The 21,456-nt window shown below is 39.2% G+C and overlaps 1 protein-coding gene across 1 annotated transcript in view; it reads right to left on the minus strand.

The window, feature by feature from the left end:
- LOC150085918 (uncharacterized) overlaps window positions 1-21,456 on the minus strand; it is a 77,224-nt gene that overhangs the window by 15,468 nt on the left and 40,300 nt on the right. Inside the window, exons 14-24 of the mRNA XM_090374741.1 lie at window positions 18,381-18,433; window positions 18,031-18,127; window positions 17,720-17,836; window positions 16,823-16,911; window positions 16,503-16,648; window positions 15,602-15,678; window positions 13,108-13,237; window positions 9,861-10,021; window positions 8,983-9,071; window positions 8,602-8,745; window positions 1,747-1,909 (exon numbers count right to left, since the gene is read on the minus strand). Of these exons, the coding sequence (XP_090230867.1) occupies window positions 1,747-1,909; window positions 8,602-8,745; window positions 8,983-9,071; window positions 9,861-10,021; window positions 13,108-13,237; window positions 15,602-15,678; window positions 16,503-16,648; window positions 16,823-16,911; window positions 17,720-17,836; window positions 18,031-18,127; window positions 18,381-18,433 (1,266 nt within the window). The remainder of the gene's footprint in view (window positions 1-1,746; window positions 1,910-8,601; window positions 8,746-8,982; window positions 9,072-9,860; window positions 10,022-13,107; window positions 13,238-15,601; window positions 15,679-16,502; window positions 16,649-16,822; window positions 16,912-17,719; window positions 17,837-18,030; window positions 18,128-18,380; window positions 18,434-21,456) is intronic.

Genomic DNA, 21,456 nt, shown 5'->3' on the forward strand with positions numbered 1-21,456 from the left:
CTAGGGGCTTTCAGAACATCCCCAGTCCAGAGCCTTTACATTGAAGCCCACGAACCTCCCTTACATCTTCGGAGGAAAACATTGCTTTTAATGTATGCCGCAAAAATCCGCAGTCTTCCCTACCACCCGAATTGGAGATGTCTGTACAACACCGAATGGGACTCATTTTACAACAGTAAACCAAATGAAAACACACCTGCTGCACTTAGACTTAAAGAACTAACTCAAACGTGGAATATTGCAATCGACAATATATATCAGGACATAACACCTCCTGATCCACCGTGGACAAATATCCCTGCAATTTACGATGACTATTTCCAACAGTGGGGAAAGAACACCTTGTGTCCCTTCAATATCGCACAGTTACATGAAGCTCACTCTGCTTTTAATTCACAGGCCTGTAAGATCTATACAGATGGATCGAAAACTGAGACCCAAGTAGGCGCTGCTGCGATCTTTCCATCTTTCAGCACTTCCGTCTCATTACCTGTAGAATGCAGTATCTTCACTGCTGAGCTTTATGCTATTAACTTGGCTCTAGGGCATATTACTCAACTTCTAATTTCGTCTGCCATAATATACACTGACTCGCTCAGTGCTGTCTCTGCCATAAATAGTAATACGAACTCCTCTCACCCTGTAATAAAACAAATCCATTCTAAATTACTTGTGTGTAATGAGTCAAACCAAACTGTAACATTCTGTTGGATTCCAGGTCATTCTGGGATAGCAGGAAACGAAAGAGCAGATCTAGCAGCCAAACAACCAGATACTACTCTTTTGCAGACTTTTCGATCCCCATATACTGATTATAAACATATCATCCATAAAGCATGTTACAATAGCTGGTCATTAATCTGGAGAAGTTATCCAGAAAACAAATTATTCCAAATAAAACCAGAACCAAAGCTGTGGCCCTCCAGCTTCCAGAAAAGCAGACGAGAAGAAACAATTTTAGGAAGGCTCAGGATTGGGCATACTTATCTCACTCATCTCTATCTATTAACTAATGACAGCGCTCCACAATGTACATCATGTCAAGTACAACTGACCATTCGCCATTTGTTAGTGGACTGTCCCCACCTTCAGAACATCCGCTTAGATACTTTTAAATCAATTGCTAAAACACAGTCATCAATAAATTTATTGCAGATTCTGGGAGATGATTCTAATAAAAAGGAACTATATACTTTCCTAAACCGGATACAAATATATCATAAAATATAGATATTATTTCATATTCACTATTAGAAGACACAATATGGCCCAAGTAGCCTTTGTGTCGTTAAACCCAACAACAACAACAACCTCACATTTCTTCTGTATGATGTCTGCCTATCCTCTCATTCACTGGAATATTTATTTCTGCAAGATTCCTTCTATTCTGCGCGTACAGCAAATCAAAATTTTAGAATGAAGAACGCACAGTAGGTAGAGAGAACACGACTTCTGGTGGAAGCGTTATGCATGGGATTAGTCAAACCCATTTAACTGGAAAGAAAATAGTGTGACTTATGTTAAGTGCTAATAAGAGATCTTTCTTGAGGTTAATGGCTTGCAATCAGCAATACGAAAGTTGACTTCGATGTCTATAAGCAAGCAGTGTTGCGTTTTCGCTAGCATAAAATGCTTTCATGTAGCAAATTTTCAAGAATCTTTGGAAATATAGCAAAATAAGAAGTACTGAAACATTCAGAGAATCCAAAACGCAGAAAGAAAGAAGAAGAAGATTAAGGATCTTACCTTTGTTTCAGGACAGACGTGGAAGCGAATTTGGCTCAGAATTTTTACCATACACAGTTTGAGTTCCATGAGGGCGAATCTCATCCCCACACAGTATCGCGGTCCGGCACCGAAGGGAAGGTAAGTGAACGGATGACGGGTCGCTTTGTTCTCTTTGGAAAACCTAGCAACAGAACACAAATAGTTAAGACTAACACAAAGCAGGACATTGTGAGATATGCAGCTACCGCGCTTATTTGCATATTAGACAAGTGATCATACCTCGTAATGAGTCAATCATTATTGGTAAAATCATGCAAGGAAGAAACCAAAAAAAAAAAAAAAACTGTCCCCTTCTCTCACTATATTTCCTCATTTCTTTCAAGTATTTGTCCAACCACTACGACTGCATTTAGATAAATTTCAACCACCCAAAGGGTAGGTGGGAGTTTATTCCAGCAGTCAATCACTTTGCCTAAAGGAAAATCTCGGACATCCACTCTTCAATTACCCCCTTTCAATTTAAATTTATAACCCACCGTGTGCGTGTATATTACATGATTAGGTATAAAGATGCCCTCATTTACTTAATTCAGTCCTTCCTTAATCATCTCAATCAGGTAACCCCGCAGATGCTAGTTTAAAAACACGGTACCTTACAGCACTCTTACCTCTTCTGAGTTCTTTAAGTTACGGCGGTTCGAAACCAGAGTAATTCTTGATAAGAATAACCTTTTGTGCCCTCAAATCTCGTTGCTCTTCTTTGTACCCTTTCAGCCAGGTCTACGAGATTGTATGAAGTATTCAAGATGTAATCTAATCCATGTCCTATATCATGGAATAAAATCTATATGTCATTGACAGAACCCGTCAATGACACACAGGAACCAGCTAGCTTCCCCAACAACCCATGATCTATTCTGACAACCAACCAACACTATTCACACATGGTTTAATTCTCCCTAGTCCTGTTGGTTACCGCTTCTATTGAGTTTGATGCTACCCAAGTGTACATTATTCTAGGGTGACTGATACCTTCAGATGCAAGACCTTGCATTTTCCACTGTTTGAATACTCTTCATTGCATAACGACAGAAATTTTTCTATACAAGCTCTTCGTGGCCCCGGGTGCCAAGCGTTATAGTGATCAAGCAATTTCCTGAGTGATTATTAGAGCGTTTTCTCAAAGATATAGTTCTGTTTCAGTTATAAAAGTTTTCTTACTTTCCTATTATTAGGCAACTTAGTCTTACAAATCGTAAGCTAGTTTAAGAAAGGAAAAACACCTTTCTTTTTTTCTTTAAATTAACGTACTAACTTTTATACCGCTTGGTCACTCTAGCGGCACTGCTCCTGCCTCCCCGTGGCGGGGCCGGTAACCTGGGAGGAGAAATTCACTCTCCCAGGGCTGAAAGGAGCAAAGATGGATAAAAATATATATCCACCTATAGAGCCATTGAGCTCAAGACGAGACAATATAAATGACAATGATAATGACTTCTCTCAACCCAAGAGGCTGAGAACAACCCCTCAAGAGGAGATACCATCATTCCTCATTCTACACTCTCTCTCAGAGCAGCCTCTGAGTAAGTTATCGCCATTCCTTATCCAAAAATGTATTGAGTCTGTTGCAGGTTCACCGAAAATGGTAAGGCGACTTCAGTCCGGGGATATTCTTGTAGAGACCAGTAAAGCGCAACACTCTGCAAAGTTATTAAAGCAGACTACCTTTGGTGGACAACCAATAAAAGTCACTCCCCATGCCACCCTAAACTCCTCGAAGGGTGTAATTGCAGAATGGGACTTAGTAAATGTATCAGAAGAGGAAATAGTCCAAGAGCTTCAAGAACAAAAAGTAATCCAAGCAAGGAGAATCCTGACTCGGAAAGATGGTATTCTTGTTCCTACAAGGAGTATAATACTCACTTTTAGTTCTCCTATCCTACCAACATCTGTCAAAGCTGGCTATCTTCATTGCCGTGTGCGTCCTTACATCCCGAATCCAATCAGGTGCTATAAGTGCCAAAAATATGGACACTCCCAAACTGCATGTAGAGGTGAGGCAATATGTCCAAATTGTGGATCAAAGGAACATAATCAATCTGAATGCACTGCTACTCCTCATTGCCCAAACTGTAAAGGTAATCACCCAGCTTTTTCCAAAATATGCGAACTATGGAAACAAGGGAAAAAAATCCAAAAATATAAAGTCGAGAATAAAGTCACATACTCAGAGGCAAGAAGACAAATACTCATAACAGAACCAAAGCGTACATATGCCACTGCTGCTAAACAATGTCAGTCAGTAGGTATTCAAACAGATGTTACAGTTCCTCCAAATATATCCATCGCCGATTGGGCACGTTCCTTGCTCTCTGCTTCCAAACAGTGTCCTTCACAGCAAAAAGCTGAACAAGCCAGTAACACCCCAATTACCATTCCAACCGACGTGCCTCAAACAGCAAAACCAAAAGTGGCAGAAACTAAAGTTCTGAACCCACCAGTAGCTACGGGCATGGATGTTGACCAACGCAATGAATCAGATGATGGTATATTAGAACTGCATGCGACTGATGAGATGGATGTCACACGTCCCTACTTTCCAAAAAAAGAGAAAGGGAAATTGGATCGATCTAAGCAAGTTTCAACTAAAAAGCAGTCAGAAACAAAAATAAACAATAAAACCACTTAATGGAAAGATTCCTCCAATGGAATTGTAGAGGCTTTCGCAATACAAAAGACGATTTATATGATCTCATCGACCGGTATGATCTAGCAGGCATAGCCCTACAGGAAACCTACTTAAATGCACGAGTGTGTCCCACCATTAAAAATTACACCATCTTCAGACGAGATAGGAGAATAGACTCGCCAGCCTGTGGAGGAGTGGCAATTCTTGTTAGAAACAACGTTCCATCGAAACATATTGCTCTTCAGACCCCTTTTGAAGCAGTGGCAGTGCGTATTGAAATTGGTATCACTCTTACAATAGCGTCAATATATATCCCTCCTAATTTCTTATTCACTTCAGACGACCTAGAAAATCTAATAGACCAGCTACCATCTCCGTTCTGCTTGCTCGGAGATTTCAATGCACATCATTCGCTGTGGGGATCTCCAACAATTAACAAGAGAGGTAAGCTACTAGAATCCTTTCTTGATGCTTATCAACTCACCATTTTAAATACTGGCGAGCCAACCTACATTCATTTTTCGACTGGATCCATGAGTTCAATAGACCTCTCGATCTGTTCTCCCTCCTTATATACTATTATGGAGTGGTCTGTTCTTAACAATCCAATGAACAGTGATCACCTGCCAATCCTCTGCAAACTCCAAACACGAGCAAACTCCCCTTCCCCACGTCGCTCCATTTGGATATTCCGTAGGGCACACTAGAGTGAATATGCCTCTCGTGTTCAATTAGATGATAAAATTATACAATCTCAGACCATAGAAAATGTCACGGAACACATTACTACTCAAATATTACTAGCTGCCACCATTGCAATACCAAAATCTTTACCAGGGAAACGGAAACACAGTAACTACTGGTGGAACCAAGATTGTACGCATGCGAAACGGGAAAAAAACAGATCTTGGAATTTATTTCGTAAATTCCCCACAACTAGTAACCTAATTAACTTCAAAAGACTAAGAGCCAAGTTCCACAAAATAAGAAGAAATGCAAAGAAAGAAGCCTGGATCAGCTTCTCCTCAAGTATAAATAAGGACACAGATAGTAGAATCATTTGGAGGAAAATTCAAACGCTCAATGGCAAATATGTCCAGTCCCCAGCTACAATACTAAATTGGGAAGGGAAGGAGTTGTCATCACCAGCAGATATAGCAAATGCCTTAGCTGAATCATTTGCCAGCATATCAGCAATATCCACCTTTAACCCAACCTTTCAAAGAATTAAAGAATCTGCAGAAAAGCGTAAGATTAATTTTTCTACGGCAGTTTCACATCCATACAACCATCCATTCACATTCGCAGAATTAGTAGGGGCACTCAATAAAACACCAAGTAGTGCTGCTGGTCCAGATGGGGTCTATTATATAATGTTAAAGCAACTTGACAACAGAGCAAAAACAACATTGTTAAAATATTACAACCGTATTTTCTTAGAAAATACCTACCCACTCTCCTGGCGTCACTCAATTGTTCTAGCCTTCCCGAAGCCAGGAAAGGATCGTACCTTTCCGCATAACTACAGGCCAATATCACTGACTAGTTGTCTAGGAAAAGTCCTTGAAAAAATGGTTCACAGGCGGCTAACGTGGTTCCTGGAAGCAAACAACTTACTAAACAGCAGCCAGTATGGATTTCGAAAGAACCGGTCCACGCTAGATGTGATGATAAAAGCTGAGGCAAACATCCGAAATGCCTTTATAAGGAGAGAACATCTAGTCATGATCAATCTCGATATTGAGAAAGCCTTCGATACCACCTGGCGATATGGTGTACTAAAAGATCTCCATTCTTTCGGCTTGAGAGGTCAGTTACCTCAATTCATACAAAATTTTCTATGCAACAGAACGTTTCAGGTAAGGTATATGAACAATTTATCCAAATCATTTGAACAAGAGGAGGGTGTACCGCAGGGTTCTATTCTAAGTCCAACATTATTTGCAGTAAGAATTACAAACATGACACGGGAAGTACCAAATACAGTAGAATCCTATATGTTTGCCGATGACCTCATTATCTCCTGTCAATCCCAAACTATGAACATCATTGAAAGACAACTTCAAATTTCCATAGCTAAAATAGAATCATGGGCACTGCGGAATGGTTATTCTTTAGCCGAAAAAAAATCCACTGCAATTCACTTTTGTAAAAAACGAAAACTCCACCCGGATCCAGAAATATTTTTAAAAAACAGCCTGATACCTGTCACTAACAATTTTCGTCTGTTGGGGCTACATTTAGATAATAAACTTAATTTTGCTTCCCATATATCTTACCTTCGAACCACGTGTCTTAAAAAACTGAACATCCTAAGAGCCGTTTCCGCCATGTCCTGGGGTGCTGACAGAAGCTCTCTTCTCCATCTCTATAGAGCTTTAATAAGATCACGCTTAGATTATGGATCACCTGTCTATGACTCCGCTAGGAACAGTTCCCTATTACGACTGAACACCATACAGCATAGTGCCCTTAGGATAGCTGTGGGAGCCTTTAGAACATCTCCGATCCACAGCCTGTATATTGAGGCAAATGAACCTCCACTGCACCTAAGGAGAAAATCCTTATTATGTAACTATGCACTAAAGATTAAGAGTATTCCATCACATCCTAGCTGGCAGCACTTGTTCGACCCTAAATACACCATGCTATATCAAAATAAACCTAATGAGAATCGCCCAGCAGGGCTTCGACTGCAAGAGCTCATGATCAGTTGGAACATTAATTTTCATAATGTCTTCCAAGACCTTGGTACTCCCGAACCTCCCTGGACTGAATTCGTACCTCTCTGTGACAATTTCTTTTTAAGATGGGGGAAGACATCCCTGGCTAATACAAATTTTCAACAGCTCCATAAATCGCATTCCTTGGAAAACTCAGCAAAAGTACATATCTATACTGATGGCTCCAAAACGGATACAGCCGTAGGTGCTGCAGCAGTCTCCTCCAACTTCTCAGTAGCTGTTTCTCTTCCCACTGAATGCAGTATTTATACTGCAGAATTATTCGCAATAAAACTGGCTCTAGATAATATAAACAAGTACCATATCAAGGAATCCTTGATATATTCAGACTCCTTAAGCGCTATCACTGCCATTCAATCTACTTTTTGTCCCTCTCACCCCATTCTTAAAGAGATCCGATCTAAGTTATTTCACTATCAAACAGTCAATCAGAAGGCTACCTTCTGCTGGATCCCTGGTCATGTTGGCATCTCAGGCAATGAACATGCGGATGCTGCTGCAAAGCATCCCGACGCTGGATCTTCCAGACAAATAAAAGTTCCCTACACCGATCACAAATCTGTCATTAAAACAACATGCAGGAAACAATGGTCTCTCCTTTGGAAAACTCAAACCAATAATAAATTACTGCAGATAAAAAAAGAGCCACAACTGTGGACATCTAGTTGCAGGAGAAGCAGGCGACAAGAAGTGATTCTAGCAAGGCTCCGCATCGGCCATTCGCACCCAACTCACCTGTTTTTGCTTATGGGAGAGAATCCTCCTCAGTGTTTCTTCTGTCAGTCGCAGCTCACAATAAAACACATCCTCATAGAATGTCCCCAACTTTCAACAGTCAGAAAATCAAGCTTTAGCTCCCTGTCCAACTTAAAGGAACCATTAACGTTATTTGATATTCTTGGCAATGAAGCAAATTTCGAGGAACTGTTTAATTATTTGAAGCACATAAATCTGTATGATAGACTGTGATCAAAGTGACAAACAAATCCTGAATAGGCACAATATGGCCCAAGAGGCCCTTGTGCCAAAAAACCCCAATACAACAACAACAACAACAACAACAACAACAAGCTCTTCGTGCCCAGAAGACTATATCAGTTGCGAGATTTCAGTCCATGTGCCTAGTATTTCCAAATCTTGTTGAAGTATGGTACTCTACTGCCATTAAGTACCCTACCAACATTGGCATCATCGGGAAACTTAGATGTTGATATTGAAATACGTATTTATATAAATATCTGGTCCCCCCTCACTGTTTTCTAATCCGAGTTTTTAATAATTTATTTCTGCTCGTAATAACTTATTATATTAGAAACGGTAAGGGCCCATCATCAAACGTTGGACTCCACTCGTGGTATTATTTTCACGAGTGGAGCCCAAGATTTATTATGTACTCTAAGATTCGCTAGAATCTTATTCTAAAATTCATTATTTGCTTACCTCTCTGGGATGAATTCTTGTGGGTTCGGATAATACTCTGGATCGTGATGGATCGCGTGGACAGGAACAGTTACGAGCATTCCTTTAGGAATCACAATTCCTGTATCACCCAATTTGTAATCGTGAGCTGCTGGCTTATCAAACCTGAAACACAAAGCAGATACATTTTTAAAACAAAAATGGGAAACATCTCTTATTAAGAAAGAAATTTACAGAGGACTTTTATAACAATATCATTTTGCGCCACCATACCACAAGATGGTCTACAGCGCTATAGACGAACTTCTAGCATCCAAAGGTCCAAATTTCAGCATATACCATATGATGGGCACACAGGTGAGGGGGAATTTCTTCAAGTCCTGCATCCTACCATTTACTTACCTCAGCTGAGGTGGAAACATGCGCAATGTCTCCCACAGTACCATATCCAAGTATTTCATCTGGTGGACCACCTCATAGTTGATTTCGTCCTTTAGAAAAGTAAAAAAATTGGGATTAGAACCCCATTACACAAACTGAATGTTAAATTGTGGTGAAATAAAACCAACCAAACTTTAACTGGAAATGAAGAGAGTTATTTGAAGCCGTGTACCGATCATGCGCAAATTGAACATCCATCTTGAGTACGTGTTTTTGAAATATTCATTTAACCACGCTGCGATCAGTACTGTGGATTCTTATACTCTCCATAACTGGATACAGTGGAATTTGAGAAGCCATATTTTCACAATTATAATTCATTTCTTCCTCTTTTCCACAATTCATTAAAATTTGGTATTAAAATTTCAAAATCGACTTGTTTGTGTTCAGAATACTCTGAGAGATAAATTATTTTGACAAATATTTGTAAGACTGAACACAGTTAGCAAACAGTGTTAAAGTCGAGATATTTTGATTTCTTTATTGACCTTAGCGTGTCCTTTAATCGCAAATACATTTTGATAGCGTAATCATTAATATATAGTTTTAACCTTGATGAACCTCTGGATTAACGAATAGATAACTGTTGTGCCGTGCCACGTATGAAAAAAGCTTCATAATCGGTAGAGGTTAAAAAAAGAAACGTGTCAATATTTCATTAGCCAAAAAATCTAATTAGCTTGCATTCCTAATTACAAATTAACGCGCAATATATTGATATCCTTTTATTGTGTGTGTATTTTTGTACGTATAAAAGTTTTTTTCTCGAGTAATTTTAAAAATAAAACCCAAATCAGAAACACAAGATCAACTGCTATGTTTTAGAATGCCCAACTCACGTGTTCCTGGATTGTCTTGTCCACTTCTTGTATGAGTTTCTCCTGACACTCGGGGTACCTTGCTAAGTTGTACACCATGTGGAGTAATGTATTCGATGTAGCGTCATATCCGGCAATGAAAAACAAAACGCACTGGGACACCATCTCATCTTGGCTCATGTCTGGCCCAAATATAAAAAATTTATTTATGAAAATATCCAATATTTTTTAAATTAATGTTATTAACACATTCTGATATTTATCATTCTAACGTGGAATATTTAAGTTACATACACAGAATGAATATTACACTGAACTATTTCATGAATATACACTGATTGACCACTTGATAAGGTACCCTTACCTAATAGCGAGTAGGGTCTCCTTGACCCTCAGAACAGTCTGGATTCGTTGTTGTCTGGACTGAACGAGGTGTTGAAAGTGTGCCACAGAGATGCTGGTCGTGGTGACTGAAATGCTTCTTACAGTTTTGCAAACTGGATGGTTGCAGATCTGTACTCCGAAGAGTTCTTTCTACCTCAGCACATAGGTGCTCATTTGGATTGATCATTGGTGACATGAGAGTGAATTCAGCCTACTGCAACAAGGTGAATCGACTCTCCTGTTCCGGAACAAGTTCTGTGCAATTTTGACCTTGTAATGTGCAGCATTATCCTATTGAAAGAATTCATTCCCAGATGGATACACTGCAGGCATGAGCGCGGAAATTGTTTCCTGGTCGGAAAAATTGTCAAATAACCTGTGGTATCCGAATGCTGTTCCAGTGGAACTAAGGGGGCCAAATATGCTGCACGAAAACATTCACCCAACCAACTAACTCCGCCTGCGTGGTTGGCACTGAACAGGATGGGTGTATGGACTCATGCTGTTTTCGCAAATTCTGGTTCTCCCATCAACAGGAACTGGGATTCGTCAGACTAGACAACGTTCTTCCAATCCTTACACTGTGTGTTTCTGAACCCACTTCAACTCTAACTCCTGTTTTTTTTTTTTTTAGCTGACATTAATGGAACTAGTGTTCTATCATCGATTTCGATACCCCATCTATGACAAGGTACGATGACTTGTGCCTCTTGCATCAAATAGCTGTTTCCGACCGCACGATTGCCCTTGGCTTTTCATTGGCGATGTCAATATCCCCGAAATACAGCCGTAGCTGAAAACCCCAGCAGGGTTCTAGTTTCTAAGACACTCATAGTGGTGCGTGAGGTACCGACTACCATGCCACTTTTAAAGCCACTGAATTTCACTCATCTAGCCAATGCATTGATATGAAGTAGTCCCCTGCGTATCTACCCGCCTCTTTATGGTCCGACCGCGTGATGCTCTTACTGAAGGTGCGTTCTATTTCATGAAGAAGGAGTACCTAATAAAGTGGTAACCCGGTGCATGTATAGTGAACATCACTCAAAATATTGCGGTGATAATCATTAAACAATATTATTTTGGTATTTATTTTACCATTCCTGTACATAGCAGGCCATAATTCACGCAGATGAAACTGACTGTGGCGCCAAATAAATTCTACAACTTTCCTGGACATCTTAAGAGATGGCAGGACTTGTAGTAGGAAAGTGCACCTCATAATCTATCATCCTGTGGTTGCGAGTATTAACATATTTAATTATAAATCATTATACAAATAGAGGCGCCTTTTTTATTATATTATTAATATATTTATACATTTATTATAAATATTAATTAATGTTTATTAACTTATTATAGCTGTTAAGTGCGTCATTGGTAGGATACAACTTAATTTAGGGGATGTTAGAATCTTAACGGATTGGACTTATTAGAAAAAAAGATCCCACAATTGTCACAAATTGCACTTTCTCTAAAATCGCATTCGTGTGGTGTTATATCTGGTATAAGTGGTTGTATGTAGAATAATACTGCAGGATTTTAGAGAGATGCACCCACTGAACAGTTTTGGAAAAGCAGATTTACTTCTATGAACACTTCTGTGCTGATACTCTCCCTTGTTGAATCAACTATACAAATAGTTTACATGTATTCCACACCCTAACAGACAATATCAATGACCCAAAGCACCACGGAATCGAAAGCTGTGTATATCCCAAAATACATCGAATCACCAACCCTAATTGTTCAGTGAGAGAATACAAATCCGTATTTTAAAAACAATGCTGTTAAAATCTAAAAATGCTTTGAAACCGAATAAATAATGAATCCATTCTTTTAACACTTTGAAGACAAATATTAAAACATTAAGAATGCTCTGAAACATTAAGAAACTAAAAGAATTTTGTTAGTTCCCTTTTCTTAACTACATGCTTAACTTACTCCTCTTTTTCTAACAGATATTATATACGACAGATATTATATACGGTTTAAGTCGCTGATGCACCTAAAACAAAAACAACAAAAGCTAGTTGGTTCTGCTGTGAGAATTAAGACCATTGCCTTATCTGTGCAGTTTAAACCCTACTGGCTGCAAAAATTGATTAAAGGCCAAGATAATTCTGCAAGCATCTTATAAACAGAGACACGCAAAAAAGAGTGTGGTCTTCAAGACAAATGCCATTGCTGATTCGAGTGCTGGATAGTGCTAGATTTTATGGACTTTTCTCTATTTGTATGCAGAATGCTGGACGCTTAGAATGGAATACCCGTGCTGACTGTAAGGGTAAGACCGTAGTAAACAAGATGGAAACAACCTGATCCACCAATCATGTTGTTTGAAATTAACATCACCTCCATTGGCTTTCCAGCCTGTGCAATGTGCACATCAGCTGGTAAACATGCGAACTTCAACAGATGCAATACAATGGCTGATATACCATAAAACAGTAGCCTCAAACTCAAGATCTGGCACCAGCAGATTTCTGGCTGTCAGTTATTTGAATCCATCCAGTGCTTGAAGTGGAAAATGTTAATACTGTTAATTACGGGCACGCTCAAACTAGTAGCAGACGATGTCAATTTTAAAAACGTTTGGAAACAACTCTCTGGAAGCTTAACAACAGGAATGCTTTGAGCTTAAATTCGAAATTATAGTTTTCAACTGGAATAGAACAAGGCCCACTTTGTTAAAAATATATTATATTCATAATCAATTATTTGTAGTCCACGACTACTTTTGGCATTTGGCCCTCTGTGTCCTCGCTGCGTGTCATTATAAGGAAAGTTTCATAAAAATGTATAAATTCATTCTATGTTAAGGGCAATAAAAGGAGAGGAATTACGAGTGTCGTTGACGATTTGATAAAGGAAGGGTACCAACTTTTATTCAGTTTCTTGTTGACCGAGGCTGGAATCGAGTCGTCTTCATAGCACCGCATGCTTTCGTCCATTTCTTCCGTTAATGTTTCATTCGACGCATCCATCAACAACTGGAGAAAATCGTTCCGAATCTAGAAACGGAAACAAATGCAATTAGCCAGCGAGATTATTGAAATAACGCTATAATCACAGAATATATACGCCAACCAGTGTTCATCAGCTTAATGATTCCCCCCGCCCCTCCCACCCGGGGTTTGTTTTAACGATATTCAGTTTAACTAAGCTGCGACACCATCCTCTTTCATGAATGATAACTCGCTCTCCAACTGTATTTTTCGGGGTGTAAATGGATGGAAAAATGCTAATAATTACAATTGAATTATTTCAAATTCCGTTCAAGTTATGACCTCCCTAATCGCTACGAATCAGTTGCGGAACATATTTAAACTATGGTATTCATCACATTTTACTCTTCTACCATTAATATCCAGACACTCCACCGTTAATAGTTGGTTATAATATACCCGAACACCAAGTGTCAGACCCAACTATAAGTATGCTCGTAGGCCTTCGAGGACACTTGTACGATTGTAAGAGCAAGCTTGTAGATGGCTTTTGGGGTTGGTACGTTCGATGGTCAGGTCTGTTGGATATAAATTCGACAAATTAGCGCTAAAAATATATCCCACAGACCTGACCATCGAATGTACCTACCCCAATAGCCACCTACAAGCCATATACCTCGAAAGAGAAATAACAACCAAAGAAAATAAAATCTACACAGGACATTTTGACAAAAGAGAGCCTTTTGACTTCCAAGCCATTAGACTCACAAACTGGGAGACCAATTTAGCTAAACAAATACATGGTAATGTAATCAGAAATCAGACTAATAGAATAATACACATCTGTAGTAACCAGGAAACCATACTGGGCGCATTACAAAAACTAATTCAGAACAAAATGCCTGTCAAGTTCATCAGGTACCACGTTAAAGCAGCCATTCAAGCCAACTTAACCCTAATCACCCCAACACTAACCCTAATAGGGTCACAGAGCAACTGTTTGGGCCCCTATTAGACCCCCGAATTATTAATAAAGGACATCCATAACTTAACATGAGTACTTACAAAGCAAAACTGTTATTGAAGCCACAGAAACGGATATGCCCTTGTCATTCTATAAATATATATATTTGCATTTAGGCAGGTGTTTCTATATTAATGGTAAGGCAGTATAGATCAAGATATACGAAGGCATAAAAAAAGGGTTTACCACTTTTTACCAACTGCTGCATTGTATCAAACAAAACACTACAAATGGCTGCACATATGCTGACCTCCGAATGGTCAGGAGCGGAAGGGCAGTAGCACGCGATCGTTGAGTAGACCGGGGTTCAAGAGTCTGACTGCTAAATACAGTCGATCTGCCAACTCGCAGTGGACCAGCGTGGCAGAATATGGTCCATTTCCCTCATGTTGAATCGTTGAGGAGGCTTCCATCCTGCAAAGGGTACTGCTTACCTTTTAATCCTGACCCACTCTCTCCTGAAAACAGTGAATCGTGAGGCTCTTAACCAGGACCGGATTTAACCATGCTGTGGCCCTAAGCTATAACATGTATGAGGTCCTTTTCTCTTACAGTTCACCTGTGACAATATTAAAAAAAAAAAGGATTTTTTTCAGATGGAGCGAGGCCCCTTGTAATGTGAGGCCTTAAGCTGTAGCTCGTTTAGCTTATGTGTAAATCCGGCCCTGTTCTTAACCCACCTATCTCAGTCCAGACCATGTCCTTTCCGACTTCCATCTGTTCAGCTTGTTAGATAAACATCCTCGAGACCGACGGTTTAAGTTTCAACAGATAATGAAATCATGGCTTAAACAATAATCGGGAAAGAGTGGAAACCGGACAACGACAACCCGAAGTGGCTGAATGTGCAGAAATGTAGGAAGCGAGAATTTTATCCATTTATTTATTCAGTTGAGCAGTTGGTACCTGGTAGATGGTTGACGATTCGAAGTTCAGTCTTGGACATTGTAACTTATTATAATGCTTGCCATAACCATTTTAAAAAGCAATCAACGCTGCACTCCAGAAGAATGAAGAAACCTGAAATCAACGCCTTGAGGGTTTTTGGTATTTCGGGCCAATAAGCAAAGCGGTAGTATCGCATTGAATGATTACAATTATTTAGCACTCTGACAGAGAGGATTTCTCATTCTCCCAATGTAAGCTAAAAGCGTATATGAGTGGTGGTTCATACAGCCCGAGTTCTACGAAATTGTTCATTTTTATACGATATTTTTGCCGATTTGCTTGCTACAAGAATACTCGCATATTCTTTAGAAGAGGGAAAACAGAATAACGTTTATAATCTTTGGTTCTGTCCTTTATCGTTTTCTTGTTTAGAAGCGAACTGAATTAGCACAATCCCAGTGATTACATTAAAAAACGTAGTATTTAAAGAAAGAAATATCTTTGAGAATATCACTTACTATTCCCTTTTCTTTTCGTTCCTTGATTACTTGAAGAACACTTTCACGAAAGAAATAGGTTGCTTTCGTGTCAAAGACTGAAATGTGAAAAAGCTTCAGCAGCATTGGGCAGTAATCTAGAGAGAGAAAACAGGCAATCGAAGTTTATGATTTCGAATAGAATCACAGAATTCGTTGATATTAAAATAGCTAAATGAAGCAATGAAACGGCAAAAAAATTTCACTCATACTTTCCCCATCACCAACAAGGGACCACCCATTCCGCTTTGAACTTTACCAACTCTCTGCCTCGTCTCACATTAGCAAGTAATTTATTAAAATGCCCTTCAGAAGATCTGCCTTCTATTAATCCCTAATAGTTTATATTTATGGCCAATAGTTTTTGTCCCCGCTGTCAGTTAAGAATATGTCTATCCTCATTCAATTTATCGATCCCTTCAAGGCCTTATACACCTCAACTAGTCTACCCCCTTAAAGGTGTCCAATCACCAAGTCCGCCCCTTCCAAGCAGTCATTCATTTCAACATCGATTAATGGCTCTTTCCAATCTGGACACCCCCCTTTGACCCCTACTCTAGAAGCTGTCTTTCTTCAGGCTGACTGAATGGATAATCCAAAACAAAGGTTCAGGTTATGAAAAAGGTTCGCATCGACATAATGTCCGATTCTGAAAGGTTGCAAAACTATGAATGCTTGAAATTCAAAAAATGGCTACGAATTTTTTATCCTAGAAAAAAAGAGATCATTTTAGCCCCATAAGGCCCTCGTGGGAAGCACAGTTGGTATAACCACACCATCCTCCCCACACCAGGTGGGAAAGTTCGAGTCCCGTGAATGAATCAGGAGTTATGAGATCATTTGCCGCATACACGGACATGAATCACGCTCAAGTAGCACTTACACATAAGTTTGAACCGCCAGTTGACATCGGAATTGAAGATTCTTCTGGCATGAGTCACAAATGCATTGTTCGCATCGTGGTAAGAATCGATCTTCATGGCAAACGCTGCACTTGCTACGACGTCCATAACAAAAGCACCAAACACCCTAAGAAAATGAAGTCGCATAAATATTCAGTTTGTAACAGTAGTGGTCCCAGTAAAAAGAGTATTCGGCAATAAATAACATTCAATTATTTGATGATTTAAGCAGCATTTGAAATTATTCAGCGAAAGATTTAAAATGGGAAAGCATTGATACAACAGATGAAAAAAATATTACTTTTTACAATCAACTGGAGTTCCTGCCTTCGCTGCACGGATGAAATTATCTGTCGCAGTCTGGGAGCAGCTAGTAATGATGGAAGTCAGCTAGAAAAAGAAACAAATCTTAATTTTTTAAGAGAAATTAAGTCCTAGCGAAGATTTCAAAATCTGAGAAAAATTTACAACTGTCAGAAATGGAAAAGAAGCCCAAACGTAAAAGTGATTATCCAAAGAACGAAGACAGCATTCATTTCAGAGTCAAAGTCCAAGCATCTGACAATGCCAGATGTTGATATTTCAGAGAACGCATCACAATAGTTCTGTATCCCTTGCGATTTCAATGATAGGTTATGGTATGAAAAGTACCATAGGGAGAGTTTATGGGGAAAAAATTAAAGGATTTTGATACCCTCCCCAAAAAGACATTTAAAATAAAATTTATATTCGTATTCCAGACAGCTATTGAAGGTCAGAAGACTTTAAGACAGTCTTCTGACCTATCTTGAAGACTGTCTTAAAGTCTTCTGACCTTCAACAATGCGTAAAGAACTTGTAAGGTCCATCATAGAGAGGATTTAGAACTTTTCCAGTTGTTATACGACAAATTACACACCAGTAAATTGAATTAATCCATTACTTTTCACGTTTTGAACAAGGACATTATGGGAAACATGTCCCCTAATCCAAAAGGTGTAATTTTTTATCATAGTTTCAGTTTTCGCTAAGGAATATTACGCTAATCTTGAATACAGTCCCTTAATTTTGCGAACAAGTAATAACAGTAACAATTAATACCATTCTTAAGGAACAGCGAAAAGTGTTTAAGGGAACTAAATTTTGTCCTGGAAGAATAGAATTCATCTATTCTTCTATAGAGGAATAAATTATATTCTTCTAATTCAAAACGCCTTACCTTTCTTAACTTTCCAGATGTAAAAGTATGGCTGAGGATATTTCTAACTCTTTTCCAGTCTTCGCCTCTCAGATTAGCAACTGTGTTGTCCATGATTCGATCTCCCACCTGCTCAAACTGTGCAAAACGAAAAACACTTAATACCGCAGAAAAGAAACTCATAGTAAACATCCTTTGATGGAAATGTCAAATTGAGAATTCGATTGGAAAGGGTTTTTTACCAATTTGAATACACTTTCTCAACCGAATCCATTTGCAATAGAATTCCTTTTCTAAACTACAGACTAATCAATCTAAGCAAGCCGTCTTACCCTTCTATCAGGAAAGTAGCTGAAATCTTTAACAAAGATATTCCTCAGAAGGTCTGGATCGGCCACCGACAATACAGGACGACCAGCTTCGTACGCCCTGAAAGCAACACAAAAAAATCAGTAAATAATTTTAAATACGAGTACGAGCAGATGTACAGTGTCCATACATTTATCCGATTCTGGTAGCTAAAGACCTTCGAGATCTTCGTGGCAAGGATCGTTATGCAATAATAATTTAATGGAATTTTCATTACAGATTAAAACCAAACGAACAATTTATATATCTTTGAACTGCAAAGTTAAATATGGATCGATCATTGGCTCAATCTAATTTTACTCGATTTACTCACCCATAAATTTTCCCATACTTCTTGTAGCGGTCCATCTCTTCTTCGTGGAACACCTGCAAGGAAAAAGAATTAGGGGATCAACTGTGAAAGTAGATCAATGTAAATTTCTCTCCATAAAATGCTATTACGTATTGCATGCATAGCGTATCTTAATATAAATACGTAACATTCGACATAAAGACAAAGTGCAGTACCAGAGTTGTACAAGCCATCCAAATAATTAATGAATTATAAATACAGCGCAAGACATGGGAAATTTTTACAGAATATTATTGGGCTTTTTCAGACTACGCTATGAAAAATCGGCCCACGAACACACGGTTCCTTCTGCAGCTAAAATACACAAATACAGATGTGGGCGGTTGTTGTTTTAACTCCCTCCTGAGAAGTTAAAATGACAATTCCAAATAACAAAATGCTACTTTTAGCGGATTCTTTCAAATGCGCAGAGTGAGCAACTGGAATTGACCCATATTTATTATGGAGCAACACATCTTTGAGGTTCCTTGTGGAACCTCAAACTTCCATTGTGGAGCAACACATCTTTGAGGTTCCTCTTTGACGAGTCAATAAGAAGTCACCACTCTGTAGGATTGTAACTAATTCCTAAATACATCGCTCCACAAAATTAACAGAACAAAATGTTTTTCATGAATTTTTTTTTTTTGCGAAGAGTGTCGCCAAAGGCGAATATTTGATATAACAGACATCCTGAAATGCAAATTTGAGTATTCAATTGAAGTCGATCTACCACCTCAGAGCAGCACATTATGCAAATTATTCATGTCTATAAAAACACGAGTTGCGACCACATCACTTCATTCTCGTTTTTTGGCTCGATCAGTGGGATAGCCACATCTCCAGTACTCAAGATGGCAAGTCGTCGTTGTTTAGATGATTCTTAGAGATGGAGGCCCGTTGGTCGACTTAAAGACAGGCGGAGGTGGCATGTTGGTTTAATGTAACACAGAGTGTTGTCTCGACAGTGTATAGTGTGTTCGTGTCTAACGGCAGGGGTTTCTCCCACCTCCGCGTTGCTTTCATCTTAGGTGTAATATGTGTGGACGCGTTTTTGTAAAGGGCGGCACCTAGAACGTCTGTTCAACTCCGCCTCGTGTCTCTGTGAAGAACAGTATCACTACAAATGGGCCAGATATGTGTGTGACGTAGGTTTGTGTGTATTATGTGTGTGTGTGTTCTGTTGTTGTGTCTGGCTGCTTGGCTACCCAGAAGCATCAGTCACCTGGACAGATGACTCTGGGTACTCGTCCACACCACGGGAAGGTGTGCCAGTCCCAATAAAGAAGAACAGTGCCCATGGAAGTATCTGTAGAAGAGTCATGCAGCAGAAACAGTACGTCTATGAGAAAGCGAGTGGAGAGACTCTGTTAGAGATGAATCATTAATTAACCTAACTGCCCTCTTCTGAATGGAATCAAGAAGCCTGAGAGAGGTTTGGGGGACACCAAAACTTTTTCTTTTCATGCACGGCAATGTCACTACATATAGAGTTCAAGTGGTGTAGGAATATCTTCAAACTGAAAATATCCAACGACTGCCGTTGGATATCTTTTTTTTTTTTTCAAACGAAGATATCTAATGACTGTCATTGCTAGCACGACCACCAGACTTAATCGGAATGGGTGGGACTACGTTGGGCATTGCCCGCTGATAGCTAACTCTTTAGTGGTCACTTGGTGAACAGAGGTGTGCACTGCTGAAAGAATGGGATTTGTTGCCACAGAATCTTATACACGCCCTTATATCTAGCATAGTTCACCACACTCAAGCCTGTTTAGCTGTTAGAGGGGATCATACGCCGTACTGATGTCATATGACCATATTTTCGAGTCTCTTGTATCGACTTCTGTACTGTGGCCTTTTTGGTAAAATTTTCTGTTTACACTCCGGCACGACAACCAAGTCAGTAGAGTTTACAATAAATCGTCAATACAAATATTTATCGTATTTAGTAGTCACGGGCTTGAACCCGGTCCACTCAAGGAGCGCGTGCTATGCACTCTCGCTCCTGACCACTGGGCTACGTCAGGCCTAAATAATCCTTATACAACTCCTATAAATGTCGCTTTTACATGTCCGAAGTTTCTGGCTGTCTCCTCATTTCACCGTTATTCTATGGAACATCACCATACCAAATTTTTTCCGGCTTTATTGCAAGCTGCACAAGTTACACTACGTTTTTTATGTATTCTGTTAATTTTGTCGAGCAGTGTAGTTCATTAAGTCATTTATATTACTGCAAAAAAAACATACAATTGTTCTCTGTGTCTGTATCATGAGAAAAACGTCTCAACTGCTAGATGATTTTTTGACTTAAGTCTAGAACTAAGGAAAGGAGTTCTGCAGGTTCCTTTGGTAAATTTAAATCTCTTACCAGATCATTGAGTTCATGTTGTGAAAACAGTTGAGGGCTGGCTCAATGTCTCCAGGCATGTGTAGACTTCACTTTCATCTTCAGAAGCTTCACTTTCAGCACTCTCTGCTGCTACATTCTCCAATATAAATGGAGAGCATGGAAGCTGCAGGTTATCTTCATGCGGTTATGGTCTAATGGTAGATGGAATATCAGGATACACAATGCCCTTGTTACTCTTTGCATTCTATTCATCACAGTGATTTGCAGGCTCCCACCAAATCATAGGAATTGCAAATGGCAGTCTTCTTTTTACCATTTTCCCCACAATCTACGTTTCAAAACAAGTTCGGCAAACTTTATGTGGAGTCCATTGTTCATCTTGGTCACCGAGTTTCATTCAAAAATAAGCACAGTACGGAGTTTTTACAAATTCTGTAATATCTTGTTTGAGGACTATATAGTAACTTCCACAAATATAACAAAATAATTCGGATTGTTGAAACACTGGCGTGAAGGTATTTTACTCACTTTGCAGCGCAAGTTTCATAGATAACCTCAAAAATGAACTGAGTTCACACTGATAAGTGGAGCTCTCGAGGTCAAGAAGCAAATGGTTGACGGCAGTGTTGCCAACATGTGAAGATTTAGTTTACAAATTCCCAGCTTTTACTCCTAACTTCCCAATAGGCTCAATGTATA

The sequence above is a fragment of the Mastigoproctus giganteus genome, chromosome 5 (assembly GCF_048544385.1).
Source record: "Mastigoproctus giganteus isolate SK-2022 chromosome 5, ASM4854438v1, whole genome shotgun sequence".
Lineage (NCBI taxonomy): Eukaryota > Metazoa > Arthropoda > Arachnida > Uropygi > Thelyphonidae > Mastigoproctus > Mastigoproctus giganteus.